This window comes from Dipodomys merriami, unplaced genomic scaffold (genome assembly GCF_024711535.1).
Source record: "Dipodomys merriami isolate MVZ:Mamm:240054 unplaced genomic scaffold, mDipMer1.0.p SCAF_24, whole genome shotgun sequence".
NCBI classification, from domain to species: Eukaryota; Metazoa; Chordata; class Mammalia; order Rodentia; family Heteromyidae; genus Dipodomys; species Dipodomys merriami.
The window spans coordinates 13,145,718-13,172,839 of NW_027203826.1; the positions used below are offsets into that span (position 1 = coordinate 13,145,718).

Consider the following 27,122-nt stretch of genomic DNA (forward strand, 5'->3'; position numbering starts at 1 on the left):
CTACATTAATTTTGTTCAAATGGAATTACTTGACTCAAATTTGCTACAGAAATAACCTATTAATTTACATATACATCTAGAAAAGATGATACTATTTTAAGCTGCTAGATCTGCTTCTTCACAGCAAAGAAGAGAGTCATTCCTAGGTCGGGGTTTAATATGGCCTTGCACAGTGTAAGGATAATTATGGAGGACATAATGCATAGTGTCATGAAAGATTTAATTGAAGAGTTTCATTCACTAGCAATAAACTTTTCCACAAAACCCAGAAATTCTTGATAAAAGTATATATGAAAAAAAACATAATTATTACAAAATACACATTTGAGATTTGGTAATCTGATATGGCAGGAGAAAATGGCTTAATTTAGAATGAGTGAACTTTGCTCTCAGACCACATACTCTTGTCACATATTACAACAGATTTGAGCAGATCACTTAACCTATGAGCTTCAGTTTCACCCTTTTGAAAAAAAAAAAGGAGTGGGAAGCAAATGAAGACTGCTTTCAGATAAGTTTTCCATACAGGAAATAGGATAAAGGGAAAAACAAATGCTACAAATGTAGATATTATGGAAATGACAGACATTCTTGTTATAAAGGGTTTAATTGGATGTTCTGCTACTTCTTGATCTAGAAATTCTTTTAGGTCTCTTTTCCATGCAAAATAGATTTGAAATCAATAGATGGATGTTTCACTTGAATACTCTCTATATTATAAAAAATACCAATAGCGACTATGGTAAACTATTTCTGGAATAAATGTAAACAGTAGGAAGATTCACATCTGTGGCTGAGTGCAGCTTCCATAATAAGTAGTGAAGATTAATTAAATGTTATCATTGCTAATGCAGAAGCTAACTTATTGTTACAATAATGCAAAGAAGATTTGTGTGCCTGAAGTCCTCAGAACAATAACAGAAGGGGCTTCATAGCACAGGCAGCATTTTCTTACTTTACCTCTGCAGCATGTGAACTGGCAATAATTTCTGTACCATGTTTGAATAAATGTCTCTTAAAGACTCATGTAGTTGAAGATGTGGTCCCCAACTCATGATCGTGAGAGATGATGGAACCTTTAAGAAGTGTAGAGCAGTGGGAAAACCGGTCACAGGGAGCATGCCTTTAAAGGGGATAAGGAATTCCCATCATTTGTCTTTCCTCTTGGCTTCCTCACTGTGAGATGTGTATTTTTCCCCACTGCCTCCTTCCTGCCTCACCACAATCCTGAAAGCAAGGTAGCCAATCCATCATGAGCTCTAAGTTCCAAACCTGTGAGACAAAACAAAACCTTTTCAAGTTGATTATTTTAGTATTTGGTTACAGTATCAGAATGCTAACACATACCCCTTTATTTAATGAACCCCAAGCTTATGAAAATAAAATGAAACAAAGTTATTATTTAGTAATGAAGGCCCTTACCAGAGAGAAAAGTTCATTCTCACATATGACTACTTTTCTGTGACGTCTGGAGCTCCTAAAGATAAACCAAGAGTGTGTTATGAATGGTTATCACTCATTCAGCTATATATTCACCATCATTATTGGATGCTCATGGGCTAGTGTGGTAGATATGTAGCACCCATTAATCAATCTAAGGACTATGAAAGTGTTCAAGATAAAGTATTATAGGAGTTAATTTATTAAATCACTTTAAATCATTTCAAGAATATTTTGGTGCAATAGTTCTATAAAGTAGTTGGTTATCAGAAATACTTTTCCTCCCTCTAATAGTTTGAATTGAGTTTAATCTAATAGAAAATGTTCCTTTGATGGTCAACTAGCAAGTTCCATATCACTGTCATAAACAATAAACTTGGACAGAAATCTAAGAGAAAAGAAAAAGAACTGTGAATAAGAATGCACTGAGATTCTTTTGACATGTTCTCTTTATTATCTGGGATACTATACTAATTAGGTTCAATATGAAACAGTAAAAAATTTATGCTTAGTCTGATATTTTTGGACAATAGCAAAACATTATCTACTAAATGATTAAAATGCTCATTTTAGTAGTTTGCACTCTGCTATAACTTTAAACTGATTCTAAATATGGAGTTGGTAGCAAATACCATAGTACTTTCCTTTATAAAAAGATAATTTTAAAAATTTGGTTCAATCTAAAAACCTAGCTTCAGAGAGAAACTGTTTAAATTATTCTACAGTAGCATATCTTGTTATGCCTCTGAATTGCATATCTACCACAAATCAAAGTTTGGTTATATCCTATAACTTACAGTGTAGCTTCCTAGAGCAAAAAGCAGAAATATTTTTCCAAAAGAAATTCAAATTTTAATGTCAGGATTATAGAAAACTAATTGTATCCTTTAAGTTGTGTGTTTAAACATAAAAGGCAATAGCTACAAAGGCTAAATTGTGATAGCAAAAAGGAGACAATAAATCCTAGGATAACTTGAAATAGCATAAAATGAAAGATACAACAAGAGCCCTCCTCCTCTTTATTTTTCCCTCCTTACATACCCCCTTAGCTAGGGATGGAACCAGGGCTACTCCATGCCTGCCAAGCAAGCTACCAGTGATACAGAGTCATAGCCCCCACAGACTTTTGGATTCTATTTGAATTCTTGTTTGAAAGAAGAGCTTGGAAAATGAACATAACATTAAGCTTGCAGGATAGCTGTGAAACTGAGAGATAACCTACAGGTCAGACACATACTACACAATGCAATTTACTTTCTTCTTCCTCCTCCTCCTCCTTCTTGTTCTCCCTTCTCCCCCTCCTCCTCTTCCCCCTCCTCGTTCTCTTTTTCCTCCTCCCCTCCCCCTCCTCCTCCTCTTCCTTTCCCACTTCCTCATCCCACTCCTCCTCCTCCTCCTCCTCTTTCTCCTCCCCTCCTCCTCCTCTTTTCCTCCTCCTCCTCCTCCTCCTCCTCCTCCTCCTCCTCCTCCTCCTCCTCCTCCTCCTCCTCCTCCTCCTCCTCCTCCTCCTTCTCTTCTTCCTCCTCCTTTTTAATTGGTCCTGGGGCTTGAACTCAGGACCTGAGCACTGTCCCTGAGTTTTTTGCTCAAGACTAGCACTCTACGACTTTGAGCCACAGCACCAGTTCAGTTTTTTTAGTGGTTGATGGGAGATAAGTTTAGTGGTTATCCTGCCCAGGCTGGCTTCGAACTATGATCCTCAGCTCTCAGCCTTTTGAGTAGCTAGGATTACTGGCATGAATCACCAGTGCCCAGCTCTACAATTCTACTTTTAAGAAAACCTGGTTAAAAAAAAAAAAAAAGAAAAAAGAAAACCTGGTTAGTATATAAGTGTGTGTGTGTGTGTGTGTGTGTGTGTGTGTGTGTTCATCTCCATATTGATAGATGTCAGTATTTTATTTCAAGTAATGCTTTTGCAATATTTTTTCTATTGATTAACATCTATTTATGATTGGAATTTAACCCAGGGTCTTGGACATGCAAAATCATGATTCTACCACACGAAAGCACACATACTCCGCCCTAGACGGTAGGGACAGTCTGTTCATAAGGGACTTTCAATAGATAGACAATTCTTGTCCTCATAAAAGTTTGTCAGATTTAAACCAAGAATGACTTTCTTTGAAGTCATCCTCCCGGAGAGGCAGAATCCAAGAACAGCTCTTCAAAATCCCCAAGGATGCAACTCAAACTTGCACCCGCTTCCCTGGCTTTTCAAGGACCTAACAAATCTTTAACAATGGTTATGGTTTAGCTCTTAGTTGAAGCTAATTTAAAATACTTGGGGACGATGCTGACTCCAAAGCCAGCAAAAGCCGGACCAGATTCCAGATTGAACACCCCCTCCCCATGCTTGGACTGTTTTAAGAGTGAATCCAGTAGGGGAGAACACATGAAAACCTTGGGACAGTGAAAAGACCGCGGGGTGGGGGTAGAAACAGAAGAATAAGTTGCCCTGCAGTCAGGCCACACAGGCCCAAAAGAAAAGAATCCAAACCCAGGCACAGCTTTTCAGAGGGCCACAGAGGGGAGGGGGGGGGGGGGAGAAGGGGAGGAGAACAGGGCCTCAGAGCCCGGTTTCAGAGATGGAGTCTGGGATGAGCATCGGTGGTCCTAAAACCAGTCCACCAAGGAATGCAACGTGTGGGGGGGAGAGGGGGGGGAGGACGACAGCATCCGTACCTTCCCCAAGCCTGGGATCTCCAGGCGGCAAGTTAGTGAACTTTCCAAAAGAGCGAAGGTAAAGCCTGCTAGAGTGCGGGGGGGGGGGGGGGGGGGGGGGGAGGGTGGAGGGGGTTCTCTACATTTCGCCCCGAGGAGCTCGGCCAGCGCTAGCCGGACAGACAGCGCTTCCTCCTCCACCTGCTCGCGGGCTTTGCAGCAAATATGCCCGAGAACCCGGGCGAGTCGTAGGGAACTGGGGCAGAGTCAGGTCCGCAGGGAGAACCCGACGCCCGGCCCGGGCACCGCGGGAGGGCGGCGGCCGCGGCTCACTGCACCAACCTGCGGGCTCGGGCAGGCTGGGCGGGCGGAGCCCCTCCCACCGCACCCCGCCCCCGTCCGCGCGAGTCCCCGCCGGCGCCGCGAGCGGCCGGCGATCGGAAGGTCCGCGCGGGACCGCGGCCACCGCGCGACCTCGCGGACACAGCCCCGTCACCCGGCGCTTCTGCCTGGCGGGAGACGGCTTTCCTCCGCCCTTTCTTCCTTTGTCCCCTCTCCCTCTTTCTCCGGGTCCCCTCTCCCTTCCCCGCGTCTTCCCCGACCCCGCCCTCCCTCCCTTCCTCCTCGGCCCCTCTACCCCCCGCGCGGCCGCGCGCTCCCGGAACCCGATCGCTCCTGCCACTCCTTCGTCCCCCACCTGCCCAGCCTCGGGGTCGGCGGCGTCCGTCCCGCGCGCCCCGCTCACTTCCCGAGTCCGCTGCGCGCCGGCCGCCGCCTGGTCATGTCAGGATGGAGATCCGGCAGCACGAGTGGCTCTCGGCCTCCCCCCACGAGGGCTTCGAGCAGATGAGGCTGAAAAGCCGCCCCAAGGAGCCCTCGCCAAGCCTGACCCGAGTGGGCGCGAACTTCTACAGCAGCGTCAAGCAGCAGGACTACAGCGCCAGCGTCTGGCTCCGGAGGAAAGACAAGCTGGAACACGTAAGGAAGGGTGGCTCTCTCCGTCCCCCGGGGCTTCGGCTGCGCCCCTGCCGTGCGCACCCCTCCTTGGGGTCCTGGCCCGAGCGCGCACCAAGCACCGAACCCGCCACAGGACAGGCAGATGGCCAGCCCCAGAGCCAGGGGAGGGGGTTAGGGGAGAGCTGGTCCGCTTCCTGGGGCTATACACCTGGCATTTTCTTGTGGCTACTCCCTCTGGCCCTGCACCCTCAGATCCACTACTTTCTCTGTAGGGGTTTGTGCGAGGTGAGCATAAAGTACAAGTTCCAGGAGCGTGGCTACTGGACACTGAGTCGAGTTGCTCTGTTAGAGAGTTTTAGAGGACGCGTACTTGAGTTCTTTGGGGGGCGATTTCACTCCGTGCAGACACTACAAATGAATGCAGGTGTAAAGTTGTTCCTGTCGATTCGCACAGGACTCTTAAGAGTTTGCTGCAGTGTTTGCTGGAATAAGCAGTTGGCCACCCTCTGTCCCGGAGTCCTAGTAGAGAGAGAGATTTGCGAATTACAGAGAAAGGAAAAAGAAAAGTAGCTCTCCCTGTTCCCCAGAAACCCTCCACTCTGCCAATGACGGTCCATAAACGAATACAGCATCTCCCCACCCCCACCCCACCCCGCACTCCAAGCGTGCAGGCAGGGTTCCTGAGAAGAGTTGGCTGTGGGGCTGAGCCTCTAGGGCTGGTCCTGCTGGAAGAATAAGTCCTAAAAAGGGTATTTTGTAGATTGGCAGTGCTACTACGTCTACACCACTAGCATCTTCTTAAACGAAATGTTAGAAATCGAAGGAGGAGATTTTAGAGCTCAGCTAGAGGTAAGGACTACTGTCCCCCCTGCCCCCGCCCCCAGAGAGCTGCAGAATCAAAATCGAGTTTGTTCATGGAATGTGGAATTCTCCTCGTATTTGGGTCATGCTACTTAAAATGAGCAAAAGATAAGACCCCAAACTCCTGGAACTCGCCCATCTCCAACCACTGCACAACCTGAGTCCCATCTCCTCCATTCCCCAAGTGCTTTTCCAGCGCTTTGTAGCATCACACAGGCCAAATGCATTTGGGTATTTCTCTGTTACTATCTGAAAAAAAAAAAAGACAGTCTGTTTCTTTCCTTTTTCTGGGGGCCTAATTAAGTCCTGAAATAACAATCTAAAGCTCTAAGGCTTTCCATTGAGAAACGTATCTCTATTGTGTGGAGGACCATTTATTAATGCCAAAAAGAAGCCTCAGGATCTTTAAGACCACCGACATTAACTAAAGGAGATTTCTAGGATGTTTAAGTTTAAAGGCAGCAGCAGCAATTTAAAGATGCAGACTTCCAAATTAGTGAAGGAACTTATGTTTTACAGGGGACAAATGGCATCTTGGTGTAATATGGTTCTGAATGCTTTTGATCTTCGTACCAGCACAAAAAGCTCCAGCCTTAGAATGGGGATGGAAATGTCTTATTTCAGTGTCACCATGCATGTCTGCTCTTCATGCATGTGTGTTCATTTGCAGTGCGTGCTTTTAGCTGATCTTTTTATTACTGAAAATCAATAGTGCAACTTCCTTTGCATGTCTTCTAGAGTCACAGATGCTGTGAGCATTAATGTTTAATGCTTTCCCACTGTTAAAATTTTCACTGAAAATATCGATTCTCCCATATGGACCCTGTAGCCTCACCTTTCTGCCTGAGGATGGGCTGCTCACCCCCTGGGGATTAGACACCAAGCAAAAGAAAACCGGGGTGTTTGAAATCATATGAAACATCCGTGCTTTCTTCTTTATCAGAGCTACAAAAGAATATTACATTTATTAAAAATAATCAGTTACCTCATTTGTTATTTAAATGAGGATTTCATTTTAAACTATATTTTGCTAGAGATATGTATACTATTCTATTTTCCTCTCTACCCACTTTCAGTTAAGAGTGGAGTTTTGTTTCAAATAAATTTTTTTACAATCCTCTGCCCTTTGGAATTAGTGACATACATGTTAATGAGTTAATAGGTATGGAAGTGCCATGAAAATTAAAAGTCAAAGATCTAAGTTTCTTTGGAATTCAAGCCCTTGGTATGTGTTTCATGTAGATTGGTGGTGATTTCATTTTTGAGTATTTGAGATATAAAAGCCTATAACCTGATAGATAGTTGCTACAAAAGGTGTAAAAATGTCATGTTCACTGGACAAGGAGCTCAACTTGTCTGATGCCTTTGAGTTCAAATGTGACAGGGATAAGATGCGGGTGTCAGGAAGATTTGAGTGTGTTATATGCAGGTTCAAAAGTATTCTTCAGATTTGTCTAATTGAAAGGATAAAGAGCAATTTTATGCTGAAAAAGAAAAGAATTGCTAATGATGATGGAATCATTATACCTGAAAACAGCCTACTCAGTTATTTTGCTGGTGCTTTAAAAGCCAATCTTAGTATTAAGGCAATAAATAAATTATGACTTCAAGTGACACTTATATTTAGTCACCACAGTAAAGGGATTCCCTCAGATGAAATGTGGCAGTGTGGCTTCTATCCAAGCTTCAGAGGTACAGCTTAATCTGAGAATCAATAACATCGTGTAAAGTAGCAGCTAAGGAATATATTTATACCCCTTTAACTAAATGGGAATAATTTATCTCTCAATTTTTGGCATAAAGGCTCTGAATGAATCCTTGGGCTGGAGCAGAGGATAATGACACAAATTGGTTGAGGTCTATAATACTTTTGATCTTGAAACTGGATTTCTATCATTGGTTGGTTGATAAGATGAACATCTGTGAGTGTAGGCAATTCTTCCATTTCTTTTCTGGGGTGTGGGTGTGGGTGTGTGTGTGTGCGAGCGCGCGTTGGTCCTGAGGCTTGAACTCCGGGCCTGGGTGCTGTCCCTGAGCTACTTTTGCTCAAGGTTAGCACTCTTAACATTTGAACCATAGCTCTACTTCTAGCTTTTTTGGCAGTTTATTGGAGGCAAGCATCTATGAACTTTCCTGCCTGGGCTGGCTTATAACTGTGATACTCAGATCTCAGCCTCCTATGGATTACAGGTATGAGCCACCAGAGTCTGGCGAATTTCTCCCATTTCTGAATGCACAATGAAGTTGCAGCCTACCATGCTTTCTTGACTTTGAAATCCATGTAGGCATTTCAGGAAAAAGTAAAATTACTGGCTACACCCAGAATATTGTTTTATTGGCTACAAATAGTACTCTTAGTTCTAAGAATCTTTCGCTTCTGTTCTGTGTCCTAACTCTTACAGCTTTTGAGGACATTAGATTTAGGAAGAAACAAAAATCTCAATTTGTTTTTCAGATTGATGTGTAATGAAAAAGATTATAATGCAACTAAGAAACAGTGGCACCCTTTGGATTCTCTGTGCCACCAGGGTTGGATCACTGTCAGGACACTATTTAGTACTCTTGACTTTCCTAGATGACTGCATGATGTTAGGCTGATAACCTTCTGTGTTGTATTCTTTTCTTGAACTTTCAATTCTTATTACATTTTACTTTTTAGAAAGGGTTTTGTTTTGTTTTGGAGAAAGTTGTCAGTGTTTACACAAGTTGTATCAAAGTTTTCGATACTATGAGTGGAGATGCTTTGTTTTTTTCTTCTCTATATACTATTGGTTCATGCTTCAGTGTGCTTAAGGCAGGTCAGTGGCTCACGCCTGTAATCCTAGCTACTCAGAAGGCTGAGACCTAAGGATTATGTTCAAAGACAGCCTAGGCAGGAAAGACTGTGAAACTCTTAATTCCAATTAACCATCAGAAAACAGGAAGTGGTTCTGTGGCTCAAAAATGGTTGAGCACTAGCCTTGAGCAGAAGACCTGAGGGACAGGGCCCTGGCCCTGAGTTCAAGCTTCCTGACTGACTAAATGAATAGACAAATAATAAGGGCTCAGGCTGGGTGGCTCACCCTATAATTTTGGCTACCTAGGAGGTTGAGATCTTAGGATTGCTGTGGAAAGCTGATCTTATCTAGAAAGTCTGTGAGACCGTCGTCTTCAATTAATAATCAAAAAGCCAGAATTGAGACTGTGGCTTAACTGGTACAAGGTTAGCCTTGAGCAAAAAACCTAAGGGACAGTTCCCTTACTCTGAGCTCCACCCCTAGTACTAGCACACACACACACACACACACACACACACACACACACACACACACACACACACACACACACACACACACACACACTCACCACAGTACATAAAGTAGGTGTCTCTGATTAGACAGACCTGGGTTTAGACTGCCTCCATTTCTAATTAAGTCTGCAACCATAGACAAAGCTCTTACAGTCTCCAAGATGAATGTTTACATTCATCCTTAAAGAAGTCTCCAGTTTGCTCTAAGGATTAAATGGGTTGATCTTACTCTACACTGCAAAAATAGTTTCCAAATGTCAGAGGCTCAGTACCGTATAAATGTATTTTTCTCTTCTCCTTCTCATCTGGGAAGACTGGTAGGGTCTGTCAGTCTCATGCCCACTAATGAAAACCCTGAATTTTTGCTCGATTGCCAAGATAGCTTAGATAAGCTGGTATTTCCATCCAGAAGTCATGCTTATTGGACAAAGAAAATCTCATGTTCCAGGCTCACTTTACATGAGTGTGATAAGCAGGTCCAAACAACAGGAAGAAGAGAGAGTATCCCTCTCTACCCCATGTTAGGACTACAACAGTACATGAGGGATTTAGTATAGTGTTGGACTTGTATAAGTCTTCAACATATGTGCCTAGTGCTGTAATGAATTCTCAAGCACTGTTTGGCTCTCTGCCTCAGTCCTCCCACTCCACTCAGAGAGCTCTCAGACGCTTGACTGACATCAGACAGCCTCCCTTACAGTCCTGAACCTGAGCCATATGGTTTCTTTAACCAGCAAGACTGCCTCACTGGACCGGCCTGTTATGTTATCCTCTTGTTGAGTTTATAGAACATTCTCTAGGCACCTGACATTTCCCTCCAGTCTCCTTTTGCATACTCCTTGCCTAGGTTTTCCAAAGCTACCTCTTCTGGTTATCATGCTCCCTTCTGAACAGTTCTTTATCACTATCACTATCCCTCATTTCTTTTCTACCTATTTTAATTAGTGCAAGGGGGCTCAGGAAATCTATTTGGAATAGAATCATAAAGCCAAGAAGAGAAGGGTAAAGAGTAGAAGACGCCTTCATGTTCCCACTTGGTGCTAAGTGTCTTAGACTTAAAGATAGTCTCATCCAAAGATAGTCTCATCTAAGTGAGAATTTGCATCGGTTTTAATAGAACTTATGTTACAGCAGGTAGTAAATAAATGCCAGATGCACTCTTGTGTTCTTGAATAAATTATTCACCTGATAAGCAAAGAATAAATAGATCAGGAAAATTAGTCACAATGGTCTCAGCTTATGTTATATAATGGCCATTTATGTCCTACAGGGCAGATCCATAAAAGTATTATACCACACAGAGCAGATCAGAAAAGCATGGGATGACCAAATTCAACCTAACGGAGTGAATCTTCAAAATGTTCAATTAAAAGTCAAACAGCTGAGCAAACAATTAAGCACAGTAACATTTACCAAGATTAGTCCCCGTGATTTTGAGTATTCAAAATAGACACACTAAACAGTCAGAATTCTACCTCTAGAACTTATCAGGCAAGAGATGAGTGCTTGTTTCTCATGAGGATCTTCTAATAGAACTCAGGGTTGTGTCCACCTATGGTACTTGTTCCTAGTACAGTTTTCATGTGTTTGGCCCACTACTAGATTTAATTTATGGTGGATAACATTATATTTTGCTTAGAAGAGGCTTTGTTTTCTTTTCACTCTATTGAGTGTAGCTTATTGACTTAGTTTAACATTATCATAGTCTCTGATGCATCACATTTAGTAATTTAAGAAGCTTACGGTGACTGGACTTAAGATGTCTTCTCTACATATGGTAGTCAAATAACCCATTGCAGGCTAGTTTCTCTAGACTTCTGAATCATCTCAGTCTTAAATCTATGTAGCAGTATTTGATGTATTTATTTCATCTCCAGAGATCAAGATGTGTGATAAAAAAAAATTGAGATTCTGGGACAGGATAGTAACAATGGTATGTTCTCGCACTGAATTGGTGGGCAGATAGATGCTGTAGAGTTAAATGGGTGGCCTTTTTGCCAGTTCTAACCAACAGATGATGAGATGCCCAAGCAGTGGTATCTCAGTGTACTTTATTATTAAATAATATTCTAGTGTCACCATTGGAAGACGAATGTCTAACCAACACACATGGTTAAACTGAAGGTGTCTACACCATTCTCTGCTTTTATAGGCTATTTTAAGAGAGTGATGGGAAAGCAAACCAAAGGGCCACATTCTAAGAGGTAGATAACAAGAAAAAAAATAGCAATCAGTAAGGTAATTACCCTCAGACATTCCTTCCTGTCTTTTGACAGGATTATTGCAGGTCAAACCCTCAGCCTAAACAACCAGGGTTTTTTGCTGGCATCTTTCATTCTCTATGCACACCAGAAAAATGTCTTACATCCACACTTCCTGGCAAGACCTTAACCTCACAAATGTGGCCGAAATTATTTGTTGGGGACATTAAAGCTGCTGAGTTTCCAAAGGTCCATTGCTACACCGATTATGTTATGAGAGAATTAGATGCAGCATACATGTAGAAATATTAGACTATGGTTGTTACATATAGGATTTTTTAATCCAAAAAATTATACATTTTACTTAAAGCATGGAAAGGTAAACTGAGTTTCCAAAATTAAACATCTAAACATTGAGAATATTTTTTAAAATGGGGCCAACATTACCATTTTAGAAAGCTTACTGTTGCCTGGTCTGTGAAATAGGCCCAATTGAACTACTTGTGTGTTGGGGGAATGTACGTGATGACCACTGGGTTGTAAGTATGTTTCTATATTCTCTAAAATATATTATGGGACAGGTGAGCAGTGTTAATCTGGAGTGGGTTTTTATTCTGCTATTGTTGTTTCTACCAATAAGTTGTTAGGTCTGACCCATCAGTGACATGAGCTCAGTTGAGAAGATGGCACCGACTGGACATAAAACCTTCCAATTATAAAACTCATCAGTTGAGATATGTGTTGAGGCTACTTTTTGTATGAAAGACACCATATTATGAGATTAAGAAAACTTTTCCTTCTTTCCTTCCTTCCTTCCTTCCTTCTTTCCTTCCTTCCTTCTTTCCTTCCTTCTTTCTTCCTTTCTTTCTTTCACATGCATTTACCTCCCATAGACTGTATTCCAAACTTGGAGAATGGGAGTCTCTGCCCTTTCCTCAGGAAAGTTTTGCAGATTCATTTAGTATATGATTATATTGCTGTACATAACAGAAAAAGGCCAAAGCAGTATGTGTACTACCTTCAAATATGTCACTATTTACGTAAAGAAAGAACACAGATTAAAAATAATGAGGCAAGGCATTGTGGCAATTGCAGTCCTCATTTGGGAGGCTGAGCCTGCAGGAATAACAGGTTGAGGTAGTAAAAACCTGACTCTAAATAAATAAAAGTAATGAGCATGGTGATGTATATAGATAGTATATCACAACAAAATTGAATTTATTCTAATAATGAAATGCTGATGTCAAATTTGAACACCAAGTAATGCACTTTATTACAATAAGAGTCAGTTTTACTATCTATAGATAGGTGAAAAAGTTTGATTCTTTGATGAAAGCATGTGTCTATCTGTGAAAATTGTCAACAAAAACAGCCTTTAAATCTGGTGCTCTGTATTTCTAATGCATTTATAAGATTATTCCTTTATTGCTTTGTATGTCCCTCCCCCACAGTGTAACCCCCGCTTTCACTATATTTGATATCAGTATATCATGTGGAGGAGATGGGGACAAACAAATCGTTTAAGGATTCAGGTGGACCTGTTGCAACAATGAGAAGTACAAAATGTCATGTCAAAACCAGCTTTACAATTTCGGTGTGGGGGGGGAGGGGGGTATAATTGGGTGGGGGGAGGGGGGTAAAATTGGGTGGGGGGAGGGGGGAGGCAGGGAAGGGAAGTGAAGGGTAAACAAAGGAGGAGGCTGCAATGCTTGGTAAGAAATGTATGCATTATTCTGCCCATGTAATTGTAGCCCCTCTGTACAGTATGTTCTCAAATAAAATAAAATACAATTTAAAAAAAAAAAAAATCTGGTGCTGGTGGCTCACACCTATAATCCTAGCTACTTGGGAGGCTGAAATCTGAGGATCGTGGTTCAAAGCCAGCTCAGGCAAGAAAGTCTGTGAGACTCTTATCTCCAATAAACCACTCAGAAAACCGAAAGTGGTGCTGTGGCTCAAGTGGTAGAGCGCTAGCCTTGAGCTGAGGAGCTGAAGGACAATGCCCAGGCCCAGTGTTCAAGCCCCAGGACCAACCAAAAAAAAAAAAAAAAAAGGAGCCTTTAGTATTCTAGAAATGGATAATAGTGAAATATTGACAAATTATCTGCAGAGACTGCTCCTATTCATCATTGAATTGAATTGGAAGTCATAGGGAATGATAATAAGGAATAAAAGTGGTAAAAATATAAAAACTGATGAGGAAGTAATAATACCCTGGTTATTGGCCAAGTTATGTGATTGTGTACATTTAAAAATTCCAAGATAAACTACAGATATACCTGATGAATGAGTAATGTTCCAGGATTTGTCACTGCTATTGGATATAAGGTCCATATGGAAAACCAATTCTGAAGTAAAACTAAGACTGCTACCATTTTTATTAGCATTAAAAATGACATACTAGGAATACATCTAATAAAAGCCATTAAGACATCTTTTTAAATTCTCCATACTGATCTATGTAGAGTAGATCAGTTCATTAACATCTTAATGTTTGTGTATGGATACATACTAAAATATAATTCAAAATTTATATGGAAAGAAAAATCCCAAAATATGCAAAACGATCCAGAAGAATAAAGCTAGAACAGTGCTTCTGGATCTTAAGGCTTTCTCTAAACTGTAGTGGTTACAACAGTGAAGACTTAGTGCAAGGATAACAAATAGAACAAGCCAGAGAGCTGCTAAAAGGATCTATACATATATAGTTACATAGTTTATGATAAAGTGACACAGTGGGAATTGTCTTTTCAAGGAAAAAGTAAGTACTGGATTAGCTGGATGGATGGATGGGTGGATAGATAGATAGACAGACAGACAGACAGACAGACAGATAGATAGATAGATAGATAGATAGATAGATAGATAGATAGACAGATAGATAGATAGATAGATAGATAGATAGAATAGATAGACAAAATAGAAATATATTGATACACTCATATATTTGTAGCAAAGCTTTATTTTCATTTAACAGGATTAAAGGAAAGAGAAATCAAAAGAACAAAAAAATTATTCCAATCCCCATGCAGAAAATTGGAATTAAAGACTCCCCAGTTGCGCATTTATATGACAAATATATCTTGATTTGTTTTTCACACCACCCACGAAAGTCAGTTTAATGGGAGTTTTAGACCTAAATTACAAAGTGAATAATGAGTCTTCTAGAAAATAATATAGACAAGAAAATCCTTACCGACTTGGATTAGAGACATTCTCAAGCAAGTTTTTAATTTTATTAAGATTAATAAATTGGAATACAGTAAAAACTAAATACTTTGTTTCCAAAATATCAATTACATTTAGAAGCTAAAAAGAAACCCACAAGAAGAAGGCTGTATTTTCAATATACAGTTTGGAAAACATTTTTATCAATAATAACTCTTACAAATGTTGAAAATGAACTTTACAACTTCGGGGGCGGGAGGAATGGGGAAGGTGGGAGAGGGTATGGAGGGTATGGAGAAAAAACAGAGGGAGTAACAATGTAACCCCTCTGTACAGCATCCTTACAATAAAATAAAATTTAAAAATAATAATAACTCCTATAAATCAATCAAAAACATATTTAGGCCAACAGAAGAGTAAGCAAGACACTTAACAGGAACCTTACAGAAGAGCAAATCCAAATGGCCTTTGTTTTCAGTCAGCAAGCAAATACAAGATTCAAATCTTACATGATACTAATGTAATATATCAATGATAGGACTACAATTCATTGAATCATTTTAGAAAATTGTCCATAGTTTATCTACTAAGGAGAGCATAAGTATGTTTTTTGACCCAGAAATTAAAATTTTCCCCTTCCAAATACTTACTGGACACTTAGTTTTTGTAATACCCAGTAGGATATATCACTAATATCCATATATAGCCATAGTTAGATGGACAGTATAAATTATTCATGTGAAGAGAGCTTACATATCCATTGCAATAATGTGGATGACTTTGTCAAATACAGTAATCAGTACAGGACAGAGATGAATCCATTTATGTGGAAAGGCAGATGAAAGGACGGGGATGTAGCATGTGAAAGGCTCTGGTTTGATCCTCAGCAACACACACAGGCACACACAGGCACACACAGGCACACACAGGCACACACACACACACACACACACACACACACACACACACACACACACATACACACAGCAAGCAAGTGGGGCTGTGCTTTGGAGATAGCTACCATTGAAGGAAGTGCTTAAAGACAGGCTTCTGCAGAAGTAGGTGCCATTTCCTTTGTTTTGGATAGTGGGTAAGAGTTTAACAGAGCTATATGCTGAAGAAATGCCTGCATTAAGCATTTTTCAGTGATGGTTTATAAATATGGAACCAACCCAGATGCCATTCAGTAGATGAATGGATCAAGAAAATGTGGTATATATACACAATGGAATTCTATGCCTCCATCAGAAAGAATGGCATTGCCCCATTTGTTAGGAAATGGAAAGACTTGGAAAAAATTATATTAAGTGAAGTAAGCCAGGCCCAAAGAAACATAGGTCCCATGGTTTCCCTTATTTGCAATAACTAGTATATGTCTGGGACAAGCAGAAAAGGTCAGATAAGATGATGTTAAGTGAAATGAACTCCAAGATCGGGACACAAGTGTTTTTTTTTTAAATAAGGTACCATGTGATTATTTTTGTTGCTTTGTATGTCCCTCCTTCATGGTATAACCCCTGTTTTCACTGTATCTGATGTTGGTATAATTTGGCGAGGGGAAGGGAAAAAACAAATTGTTTAAATAGGGATACAGGTGGACCAATTGCAACAATGAGATGTACAAGATGCTATGTCCAAAAAAAAACTTTACAATATGGGGGGGGGGTATAGCTGAGGAGGTGGGAAGGGAAGGGATGGTAGGGGAAAAACAAAGGAGGAGGCAACAATGCTGGATAAGAAATGTACTCGTAACCTTGCTCATGTAACTGTAACCCCTCTGTACAGAATTTTCACAGTAAAAAGTTAATTGGAAAAAATAAAAAATAAATAGAATGTGAATAATTCCCCTTCCCTTGCTTACCTTTCTTCTCTGGTTATACCTCCTTAGACTCTATCAGTCATCCTATTCTTTCTAACCTGTTTGCTTGAGCCATCATGGCCTCTGTCACTGTTGTCTTCACATGAATGACTCCTGCTTGTCACCTCTCCCATATAGCTTTTTAAGTCCTTTCCTCTCTCTTCACTTCAGTGTCTGTTTACACACCCTGCTGTGTCATCCTAGTCATTGGAACTGAATTTTTATCTGTATTCTCCCACAAGATCACTCACTCTGTAAGTTCTTACTGTACTCTCTGAGCTAGCCATTGCTTGGCCAATAATGACTTCCTTATCTGAGAGACCTTCACACACTCTTTGTCTATACAAGTTGGTTCAGAAAGACTGCATCCTGCACAATGGTTTGTACTGGTCTGCACAATGGTTTGTACTGCATAGATTTGAATGAGAATCTTGACATAGAAAAACATGTGTAGAGCACCAGTTATCAAGCATGGCTAGCGGACAAAGTTTATGGGAGTGCTAAGAATAAATACACTCAACAGAGTATATTTGTGGATATGAAGATAGTAGTCTTTATTCTACAAGCAAAGGAGAAATACCTGGCAAGTCCAAGTTTTCAGCAAATACAGTAGATAGTATTGAAGTCAAGAGTCAAGAGTAGGAGAGACTGATAGAAAATGTCTTTCAGTGGTCAATGACAAAGTAGTGATAAGAAGTGAAGCGCTGATGTGAGACAAACTTGAAAGAGGAGTTCCCAGGTCTTGGTGCTGGAGTGGATATGGCCAGTCTGAGGAAGCTCATCCATCCAGCAAGCATTTAATGAGTGATAGGGATGTGCCAGAAATTGCAATTGCCTGGTGGATAGAGGAATAAACAGAAAAAATCCAAAAGCTCCTTGAGAATTGGAAATCTGCCCTGCTCATCTTTGTATCTTGGACTCAGGCCACTGTTATTCTCTTGATTCATATTATCAATATTATTATGAGCATAATTAACATTAATTTCCCTATACCTACTTTCCCTAAGGAATTGTGCTTCAAGCTTTGGAACATTCAAATATGCATACATGATTGGGCATTTGACCTTATATTATTTCTGTTCTATTTATTTTTCAGGACTAAAACAAATAATATATTATCTCTAAATGTAAAGTCTGGCTGAGTTTTATTGTGTAGGCCAAAACATGATTACAGGCATGCAATATATAGCATTTAACATATTGTTTAATTGCCTGATAGTCTGTTTAAGGTATTAGTGGGAAGTTTGAAGTCAATGATGTCTTATTCATAAGAATGCATTGTTAATGCCCAGCACAATGTTTGGTAGATAACCAATATTGATTAACTGAACTATTGTAGAAAGAATGAAAGAATGACATGTGCATAACGAGGCAAGATATACACATGATTGAAAGAATATGGCAGGTGGGGGGTGTTTTTATGCTTACTAATTGAATGCTACAGATATTTAATACAAGAATTCAGTGGAAAGAAACATTAGAAGTGCCATGAAAAAACTTGAAAGGTATTCACAGCACTACAATGAGGTGTCGGGTAAAAAGAAAATAGACAAAACCTGTATCTAAGCCATCAGCTACAGCTTAGACTCTATTGATTTCCTTTAAAAGACTCAGGAAAAGAAGGTTTGGATCTACATAAGAAATATACCTAATTTTTTCTGCTTGTCCTAGACATATACTAGTTATTGCAAATAAGGGAAACCATGGGACCTATGTTTCTTTAGACCTGGCTTACTTCACTTAATATAATTTTTTCCAAGTCTTTCCATTTCCTAACAAATGGGGCAACATCATATGCCATTCTTTCTGATGGAGGCATAGAATTCAAATATATATATATATATATATATATATATATATATATATATATATATATCACATTTTCTTGATCCATTCATCTACTGAGGGGCATCTGGGTTGGTTCCATATCTTAGCTATGGTAAATAATGCTGCAATAAACATTGTGCTGGTAGCTTTAGTATAGCCTTGTTCTAGGACAAGCAGTAAAGGTCAAAAGCTATGTACATATGACCATATAAGATGATGTTAAGCAAAATGAACCCCAAGATAGGGACACAAGTGGGATACAAGTGTTTCTTTTTTCTTGCTTGCTATTGTTTTTAATGTATTTATAATATACTATGTGATTTTTTTTGTTTCTTTGGTATGTTCTTCCCCCATGGCATAATCCTTGTTTTCACTGTATTTGATTCCGGTGCCCTGCATCTTGTGTATAGATTTTTCTAATTTGGGGATTGGAAGGGAAACAACAAAATGCTTAAATAAGGATACAGGTTGGCCCATTGTAACAATGTGTTGTATATAAAACACTATGTTAAAAACGAACTTTGCAACTTGGGGGTGAAAAGGGCTGCTGGAGTTGGGGAGGTGGGGAGGAAAGGGATGGCAGGGGAAAAACAAAGGAGGAGGTAACAATGCTAGATAGGAAATGTACTCATTACCTTACTCAGGTAACTGTAACCCCTCTGTACAATATTTTTACAATAAAAATATATAAAAATATCTAATTTTATTGTTTGCAGCAGGACTTCTTATTGGTTGTTTGCTACAAATCTGTTAAGTTGGTGAGGAGACATTGATTTTTAAATTTTCCTTTGAATACTATGGTCTAACTTGCTTTGCCCAAATCTAATGGCTCATTATTTACCTTCTATGCTACTCTGGATGGGTGCAATTGATCTGAGATTGAAAGACACTCTGCAGTGTCTTTCATGTCAGAACATTCCAATTCTTCTTAAATTCTTGCCAGTTTTTGTTTTTTCTTAAAAATCTCCTATGTTTCCTAACTCTTCTCTTCTTGAACTTCTTTTGTTATTCCCTAAAATCTTGCCTTAGTCTATGACATGTGCATACACAACTTCAAATCTATCCTGTAAGATTCCTAATACTTCTTTTTGCTTATTTTTTTATTGTGAAAATGCTGTATAGAGGGGTTACAATTACATGGGCAAGATAATGAGTACATTTCTTCGTTTTTTTTCGGGGGAGAGGGTTCTGGTAGTGGGACCTGAACTCTGGGCATGGGCACTGTCCCTCAGCTCTTCAGCTCAGGGCTAGCGCTCTACCACTTGAGCCACAGCACCACTTCTGGCTTTTTTTTTTCTGTTTATGTGGTGCTGAGTAATCAAACCCAGGGCCTCAAACATGCAAAGCAAGCACTCTACCACTGAGCGACCTTCCCCGCCCCATAAATATATTTCTTATCAAACATTGTAGCCTCCTCCTTTGTTTCCCATACCCACCCCCCCCCCAGCCAAAGTTGTAAAGTTCGATTTTCAACAGAACGACTTGTACATCTCATTGTTGCAACGGGTCCACCTGTATCCCTATTTAAAGGATTTGTTTTTTTATTTGCCGTTTTTCTTTTAAGTTTTCGAAGTAACTTTAGAACTACAAAAGAACTTCATATAGTGCATGTAGAAAAAACAAGTTGTTTTTTCTAATGCCAATTCTACAACTCTAGACTATTCAAACTTCACAAGTCTTCTAATATCATTTCTTTTATTTTCCCTGTCCCAGAATCCTATCCAAGGAATCGCATTGCCTGTGGTTGCCATGTGATTTAGTCACTTCTGTGCTGTGAATTTCCCGGGCTTTCCTTGACTTTCTTGACCTTGGCAGTTTCAAAGCACTAAAATGACAAGGCACTTGGAAGAGTGTTCTGCATTTTGGCTTTGCTTTTCATGATTAGACTGTTATTTGTACACTCAAGCATCATCCTGTGTACATCAAATTGTCCATTCTGGGGACATGACACAATTGGTGACCTTGATCTTGTTCAGCTAGTTTTACTGTTGTTTAAGGTGTGTCTCATTGTTGGAAGTTAATTTTCAGATCCTACCTTCAACAACTCCTGTACTGGAGATGAACTGATAAGTCTCTATTTGTCATTCTTCTAGGTAGATTTATCCTTTCTCTAATAGTTACTCACTCAAGCATTTTATGTTAGTGAAATGCTTTAGTTACTGTATACTGTGGATCTGATCAGGTATCTTGTCTTCTGCTTTGGCTGTATGGATCTTTTCAAGTTGCCCACTGTGGCACTTGGGCTCACGGGCATTTTCAGAACGCTCCCTTACTGTCTGTTACTAAGAATTCAAACTCATCTTTCATCTTTTCTGCCCTTTCTAATATGTTCTTCATTCTTTTAAAATAACTATTATTAGTTCCAACTAAGCCCACTGTTGTTAGCCTGCAATAGGATAAAATCTTAGTCCTTTAATAAATGCAGTTAAAATTCAATATACCTATCTTGATAAAGATGAAATATCTTTACTTGGACTTGTTTTAAAACTCCTGATATATTCTTAATTATAAAACCTTGATCTGTTAAGTCCCAAATTATAGAAATAAGTTTTCTATTAAGTAAAAATTAGGGATTCTGGGTGTCACAATGACTGTCATATCTGAATGCAATGTAGGTATGTGTATGTGCGTGTGTGCATGCATGCGTGTGTGTGTGTGTGTGTGTGTGTGTGTGTGTGTGTGTGTGTGTGTGTGCATACAGGTGCCTCTTTGTGCAAGCAATAACATTGTTTTATTTTACTTCCCAGCATCAGTGATCTGTTATCAGAAGATCAAGTTCTATACTGAGATATTACTAGCTCCACTAACATCCTCCAATTCCTATTGTGGCATTTTCTTCCAAGCTTTTGTTTCATACTGGGACTGTTTTGTTCATGTATGGAAACGGGGGTTCCAATGATCAACCTTCATGGTTTTGTTCTTTCTGAGGCAAGGTCATGCCATCTGAACTTTGAAATCCTTTCAGAAACTTAATTTGGAATCTTCTCAACAGCAGCTCATTCATACTAAGACAGTATCTCCAAATGTCTAAATGCAACCATGTAACATTGGGTGACAGGAGAGGGGCCTGTGATCACATAGGCTTTGGAATTGCTTTGAAGGTGTCACACTGCTTGTCAGGCACTGATTTTCAGAGGGATAGAAAAGTGAAAAACAATGTTCCCTTGTGTCTGGAGTCCCTACCTCTTTTCAAGGCACTTTGTTTTCTATTCTGTTCAGCTGAACAGTGCATTGCTGTCCTGTAGGCTGCCAAGCAGCCTTGCTTCTCCTTTCCTTCTGACTACAGTTACAGGGTGCTCATTTATAAGGATAGCCTATATGTAAACCAAAAAAGTGAAAACCATTTTCATTACAGTCTGGGCTTTTTCTACCTTAGGAAATGTTAAAACAATGATGTAAAGACAAGATGATTCTTAGGCTTTGCTGAAAGCAGCTGTAGACAAGGGGCTTTACTTCTCCATTACGTTGGAAAAAAAAGAAAGTCCAGCATGGTGTAAGGAGAAGGAAGAAATGAAAAAGGCTGGTGCTGGTGGCTCACACCTGTAATCCCAGCTAGTCAGGAGGCTTCGAGCTGAGAATCACATTTGAAGCTAGCTAGGCAGGAAACTTTGTGAGACTCTTTTCTTTAATTAACCAGTAAAAAGCTGGAAGTGGGGATGTGGCTTAAGGGGTAGAATACTATACTTGAATGAAAAGGCTGAGAGAGAGCACTCAAGTCCTAAATTCAAGCATTAGTTCTGGCACCAAAAGAGGAGAGGGGGGAGGAGAAAGGAAGGAAGGGAAAAAAGAGAAAAAGGAAGAAAAAAAGGAAAGAGAAAGCAGGCAAGCAGGCAGGCAGATGCTTAGTGGCCCTGTTGGGGAAAACAGTAAACTGCTTGATGATTGGTATTTGTATCGAAAGAACACTGTAATGAGGGATGCACAGGAGAAATTCAAGAAGCAGGCATTTTCATTCTCCAGATACATGACTTTACTTGAATTTTTATTACGTTTAGAATAACTGGTGGAGAGAGGATGGGAGAGATACATCTTGGAGGACAGAACATGGTGAAAACTCACTGATGTAGTCAAGAGTGTGTCTGGGCTTCTGATTGAGAGCTTGTGTGTGTGTGTGTGTGTGTGTGTGTGTGTGTGTGTGTGTGTGTGTGTGTGTGTGTGTGTGTGTGTATGTGTGTGTGTGTGTTCATATACATGCATACTTCAACCCTGAATCTTAAACTCAGGGTCCAGGCACTGTTCTTGAGCTTTATTGCTCAAGTCTATAGTGCTCTACCACTTGAGCCACTGTTCTACTTCCCATTTCTTTTAATCTTTCTTTCTTTCTTTCTTTCTGTCTGTCTGTCTGTCTGTCTGTCTGTCTTTCCTTCCTTCCTTCCTTCCTTCCTTCCTTCCTTCCTTCCTTCCTTCCTTCCTTCCTTCCTTCCCTCTTTCTTTCTCTTTCTTTCTTTCTTTCTTTCTTTCTTTCTTTCTTTCTTTCTTTCTTTCTTTCTTTCTTTTGATAAACTTGGTCATTTTCATCTGTTCACATAATAAAACTTTTGAGATTAGATGTACATTTCAAGGTTAAAATCTAGTTAGTGATAGAAAGCAATTGGGATAGATTTGGTCAGCATTGGAATACATGGATTAAACACATCGTCATTGACAAACTTAGAAAGGAATTTAATGTCTTTCATGTCTAAAGAATAGTAATTTCAATCACCATTCAAGAAAACTCCTACTAGATACAGATCCATTCTAACAATGAGATGTACGAACTTTACAACTTTGGTAGCGGGGTGGGGTGGGGGTGGAGGTGGGAGGGCAGGGATGGGAAGGGGAAACAAAGGAGGAGGCAACAATGCTTGATAAGAAATGTACTCATTACCTTGCTCATGCAATTGTAACCCTTCTGTATGGCATTTTCACAATAACAAGAACTTATTAATTAAAAAAAAACTCCCACTAAATTAAGCAGGCCAGTTCCAGCACTTTGTTCTGAATCTCTTATCTGTCTTGTTTCATATTGAAACTCCACAAGATAAATAGGTTTTAGGATAAATTTATTAAGATGTTATTTGTGCTAGCAATCCAGAAAGGTGTTTTCTCTATAATATGAGTGGGGTAGACTTCTTGTTACCTCGGTGTCATTTTCCCAGTGGACTTTTTAAAGAAGAAAATAATCTAATCCTGTGGTTTTAAAGGTAGCTGTTCAGTTTGTTAGGACATTAGGTATGTAGATTTATTCTTATGACTCATTTTCAGAGTTTAAGATAGTCATCAACAAGGTGCATAAATTTCATGGAAAATGGAGCATTTTATTCCCTGTCATTATCACTGTAGGAGAGGATTGTGACACTAATGAAGAAATTATTCCTTGTTGTAGCCAGCATCTTCCAAAAACAGACTTAGGGTTCAGCAAAGTCTCATTGAAATGTAGAGGCTGAGTACCACCAGCTTTAGTCATTACTGCAAGACACCCATGATTCAGATTCATGTTTTAAAGCTTTATAAATTGTTACATTCCAATGAATTTCAGGCTTGCCTATGAAAAATTTAGGCCAAATATAGTAAGTCTCCAATATCAAAAGTCTGTTGTTCTTACATCTATGTATTTATTGGCTGTTTATTTAATTATAGACAGATGCATTAAGCAAGCTAGGCTGATCTAAAACAGGTGAACCTTTTGCCTCACCTCCCAACTGTTTGGATTGTAGGCATGTACTACCATGCTGGAGGTTATACATTTTAAAAGCAGAAACAAAATTAGTTGAGTGTTAGAAATTCTTTAGGTCCCTGATCACTACAAATCTTAAGTATTAGTTTTGCTAAAATCATTAAGTAACTTTGCTGACTGGGGAGAGATAATGAACCCCTGAGACAGAGTCTGTAAAAAGTACTGCTGCCTGCAGCCCTCAAAGCCGCTCTTTGCCCGCCTGGCCTGGCATGGCTGCAGTCTCAGGAGTTGGCAATGCTGTGATCAGCTCCACTCCTGCCATGCAATTCAGCTACTCTAAGCCCTGGGGCTTGAACTCTGGGCCTAGGTGCTGTCCCTGAGCTTCTTTTACTCAAGGTGAGCACTCTACCGTTTGAGTCACAACACCACTTTCAATTTTTTGTGAGTTATTTATTGGAAATAAAGGTCTTATAAAGTTACCCAGGTTGGCTTTGAACTGTGATCCTCAGATCTCAGCCTCCTAAGAAACTAGGATTACAGGTGTGAGCCACTGGTGCCCGGGGCTTCAGTTTGGCTACTTTCAAAGACATTTGGCAGACGCTGAAGCTGAGGCTGGACTGGTACTCTTGTGCCCCCACACCTTACCTAGTGCTGAGTTCCACACTAGCACCTTCCAGTAATGTTGCCTTATGCTTCTGGGTCTAAGATTTTCTGTGAAAACCAATGGTGTCATTTCCAAGCTTCTTTGGACATGTAATTTCATATAGGCAAACTGTGTGAGACAAGAAATGCATCTTTTCTTTCTCAAAAGTACTCCTTTTCTCCAGTGCCCTGGGAATATTCTGACTTTGAAGTTTCCATTTAGGAAATAGTTCTTCCTTCCTGAGAAGCTCTTATTCCTCAAGCTTTGCTGCAGCCCTTCCCTAGGATCTATCATTCGAAAGTCCACTTGGAGTCCACTTGAAGCCCCTCTGCTTCTCTCTGGGAAAATCATACTTTGCCTTGACCTGTCTTTATGGGCAACAGGGTGCCTGCCACATGGTAACAGTTAGGCAAATGATTCTAACAGAACTTTACTACTTTGCATGATTGCTAATAATACTTCTCATACAATCTCGGGAAAAACTGGGAGCTTTTAGTTGTCTCTAGCAAGTGCAATGTTTTCTGAATTTTTTGAAAGCTTCTTTACTACTTCTCATTTTCAACTCCTGCTGTTGTTTGTGCTGCTTTTATGACACCATCATTCTGCCTAGTGTTGCTGGTGGCAGAGGGTGAGGGAGGTAATGATTTTCCCTCAGGCTGGTTGCTCTATGGATGTGATGTGAGGATGCTTTTGGAAACAGCTTCAGAGGCCAAGTCTTCCTTTTTCTGGTCCACTGCATGGAACTTTAAACTTCAGTGAGATATCTATCATCAGGGAATCTCACTGTGATAACTGTGGAATACAATAAAATCTTAAACACATGAAGAAAACATGCCCATCACATGCTCTTGCTTAGAAATACATGTTTGTTTTCTTTATCTTTGCGTATGTATGTGTGTGTTGATGCTGGGACTTGAATTCAGTGCCACTCTCTCTTGCTTGGCTTTTTCACTCAAAGCTGACAATCTACCATTTAAGCCATACTTCCAATTTCAGCTTTTTTGCTGATTAACTAGAGATAATAGTCTTAGATTTGCCTACCTAGACTGGCTGTGAACTGTAATCCTCAGATCTCAGCTTCTTGATTATCTAGGATTATAAGTATGAGTCACCAGAGCCTGGATGCCCTTTTTAAAAAAAATATTAACCCGCGTATGAGTTTATAGATGCACATCGTAGCCATTATGAATGATGCTGTGGTAAATATGAGATAAGACCTCCTAAATATATGAAATTATAATTTTCTATATTCAGGTAAAAAAGAAAAATCTGAGCACCAGTGGCTCATGTCTACTCAAGCAGGAAAATCTACAAGATTCTTATCTCCAATCAACCATTAAAAGAAACCACTTTAAAATAATAATAAGGCTAAAAGAGAAGCCTTAGCTGCACATACCTAGTACAGAATTAGCCTTGAGTGGAATGCTAAGGGAGAGTAAATTGGCAATGAGTTCAAGTCCCCAAAATCAGAGTGAACGCGTGCAGGTGTGCACAAACACACACACAGACACACACACACACACACACACACACACACACACACACACACACACACACCATGATATACTGTACTGCTGTATCCCAAAGTAGTAGTGTCAAGTGTCATGGATTGATAATATGAGCTAAGATAAAACTTTTTCCTTATTAACTTGCTTTTCTCAGGGTTTTTTGTCACAATGACAGAAAGCTGGCTAACATAAACAGAAGGAAGTATTAATTCACTTGATAGTCTTTTGCTTTGTTTTGTTTTGTTTGTATTAGGGAAAGCATCTTCAAAATACCACTGTTAATTTTCTAACACACACTCTCTCGATAGATATTTATAGAGAGTGCATATATATACATATATATATACATATATATATATATATATATATATATATATAGAGAGAGAGAGAGAGAGAGAGAGAGAGAGAGAGAGAGAGAGATTTAAAACCATTATGGACATATTGTTTTCAGGAAAAAAACTTAAAGATCACAATATTTCAAATACTAGGGTTTTGTTATTGTTAAAAAGTCTATAACTGAGCCAGATGTGCCAATGCTTCCTCCAATAAAATAGCACCAGCTTTGAGCAAAAAGGCTAAGCAAGAACATGAGTCCATGAGGCAGAAACAACCAAAAAGGTCTATGTCTGGTGTGTTTGCACATACATACAATCCTAGATCTCAGAAGGCTGAGGTAAGAGTGTGAGGCTATCCTAGACAACATAGTGAGCCAAACACTTTTTGAAGGAAGAAAGAAAGGTCTGTGGAGATATACTTCACCTAGAAGAAAACAACTTTTCTCTAAATATTCACATACATGTGTTTTTTAGAGTTAATAAGGTAGAGAGAAAAAATGTAAGAAAAAAGTAAATTTAAGCTACACATTTGTTTGGGGGAGATGTTCGAATTTATTTTTGGAAGTCACAGTATAAGAAATCATGGTTGGAAGCAGTAATTGCAAAATAACAGTCTAGTGATCATTGCACTGTGATTAAAGAGTCAATTTCTTCAGTTTGAAAATAAATTGAGGAGGCTTTTTTTTGGCTTTATTCTTGGTTGATGACTTCAAGGTGG

The 27,122-nt window shown here is 39.8% G+C and overlaps 1 protein-coding gene across 1 annotated transcript in view; it reads left to right on the forward strand.

Moving 5' to 3' along the window:
- Positions 1–4,890: 4,890 nt before the first annotated feature.
- The window catches only part of Pld5 (phospholipase D family member 5), a 350,998-nt gene continuing 328,766 nt past the window's right edge, over positions 4,891–27,122 (forward strand). The window contains exon 1 of the mRNA XM_070034254.1: positions 4,891–5,079. Within this exon, the coding sequence (XP_069890355.1) occupies positions 4,891–5,079 (189 nt within the window). The remainder of the gene's footprint in view (positions 5,080–27,122) is intronic.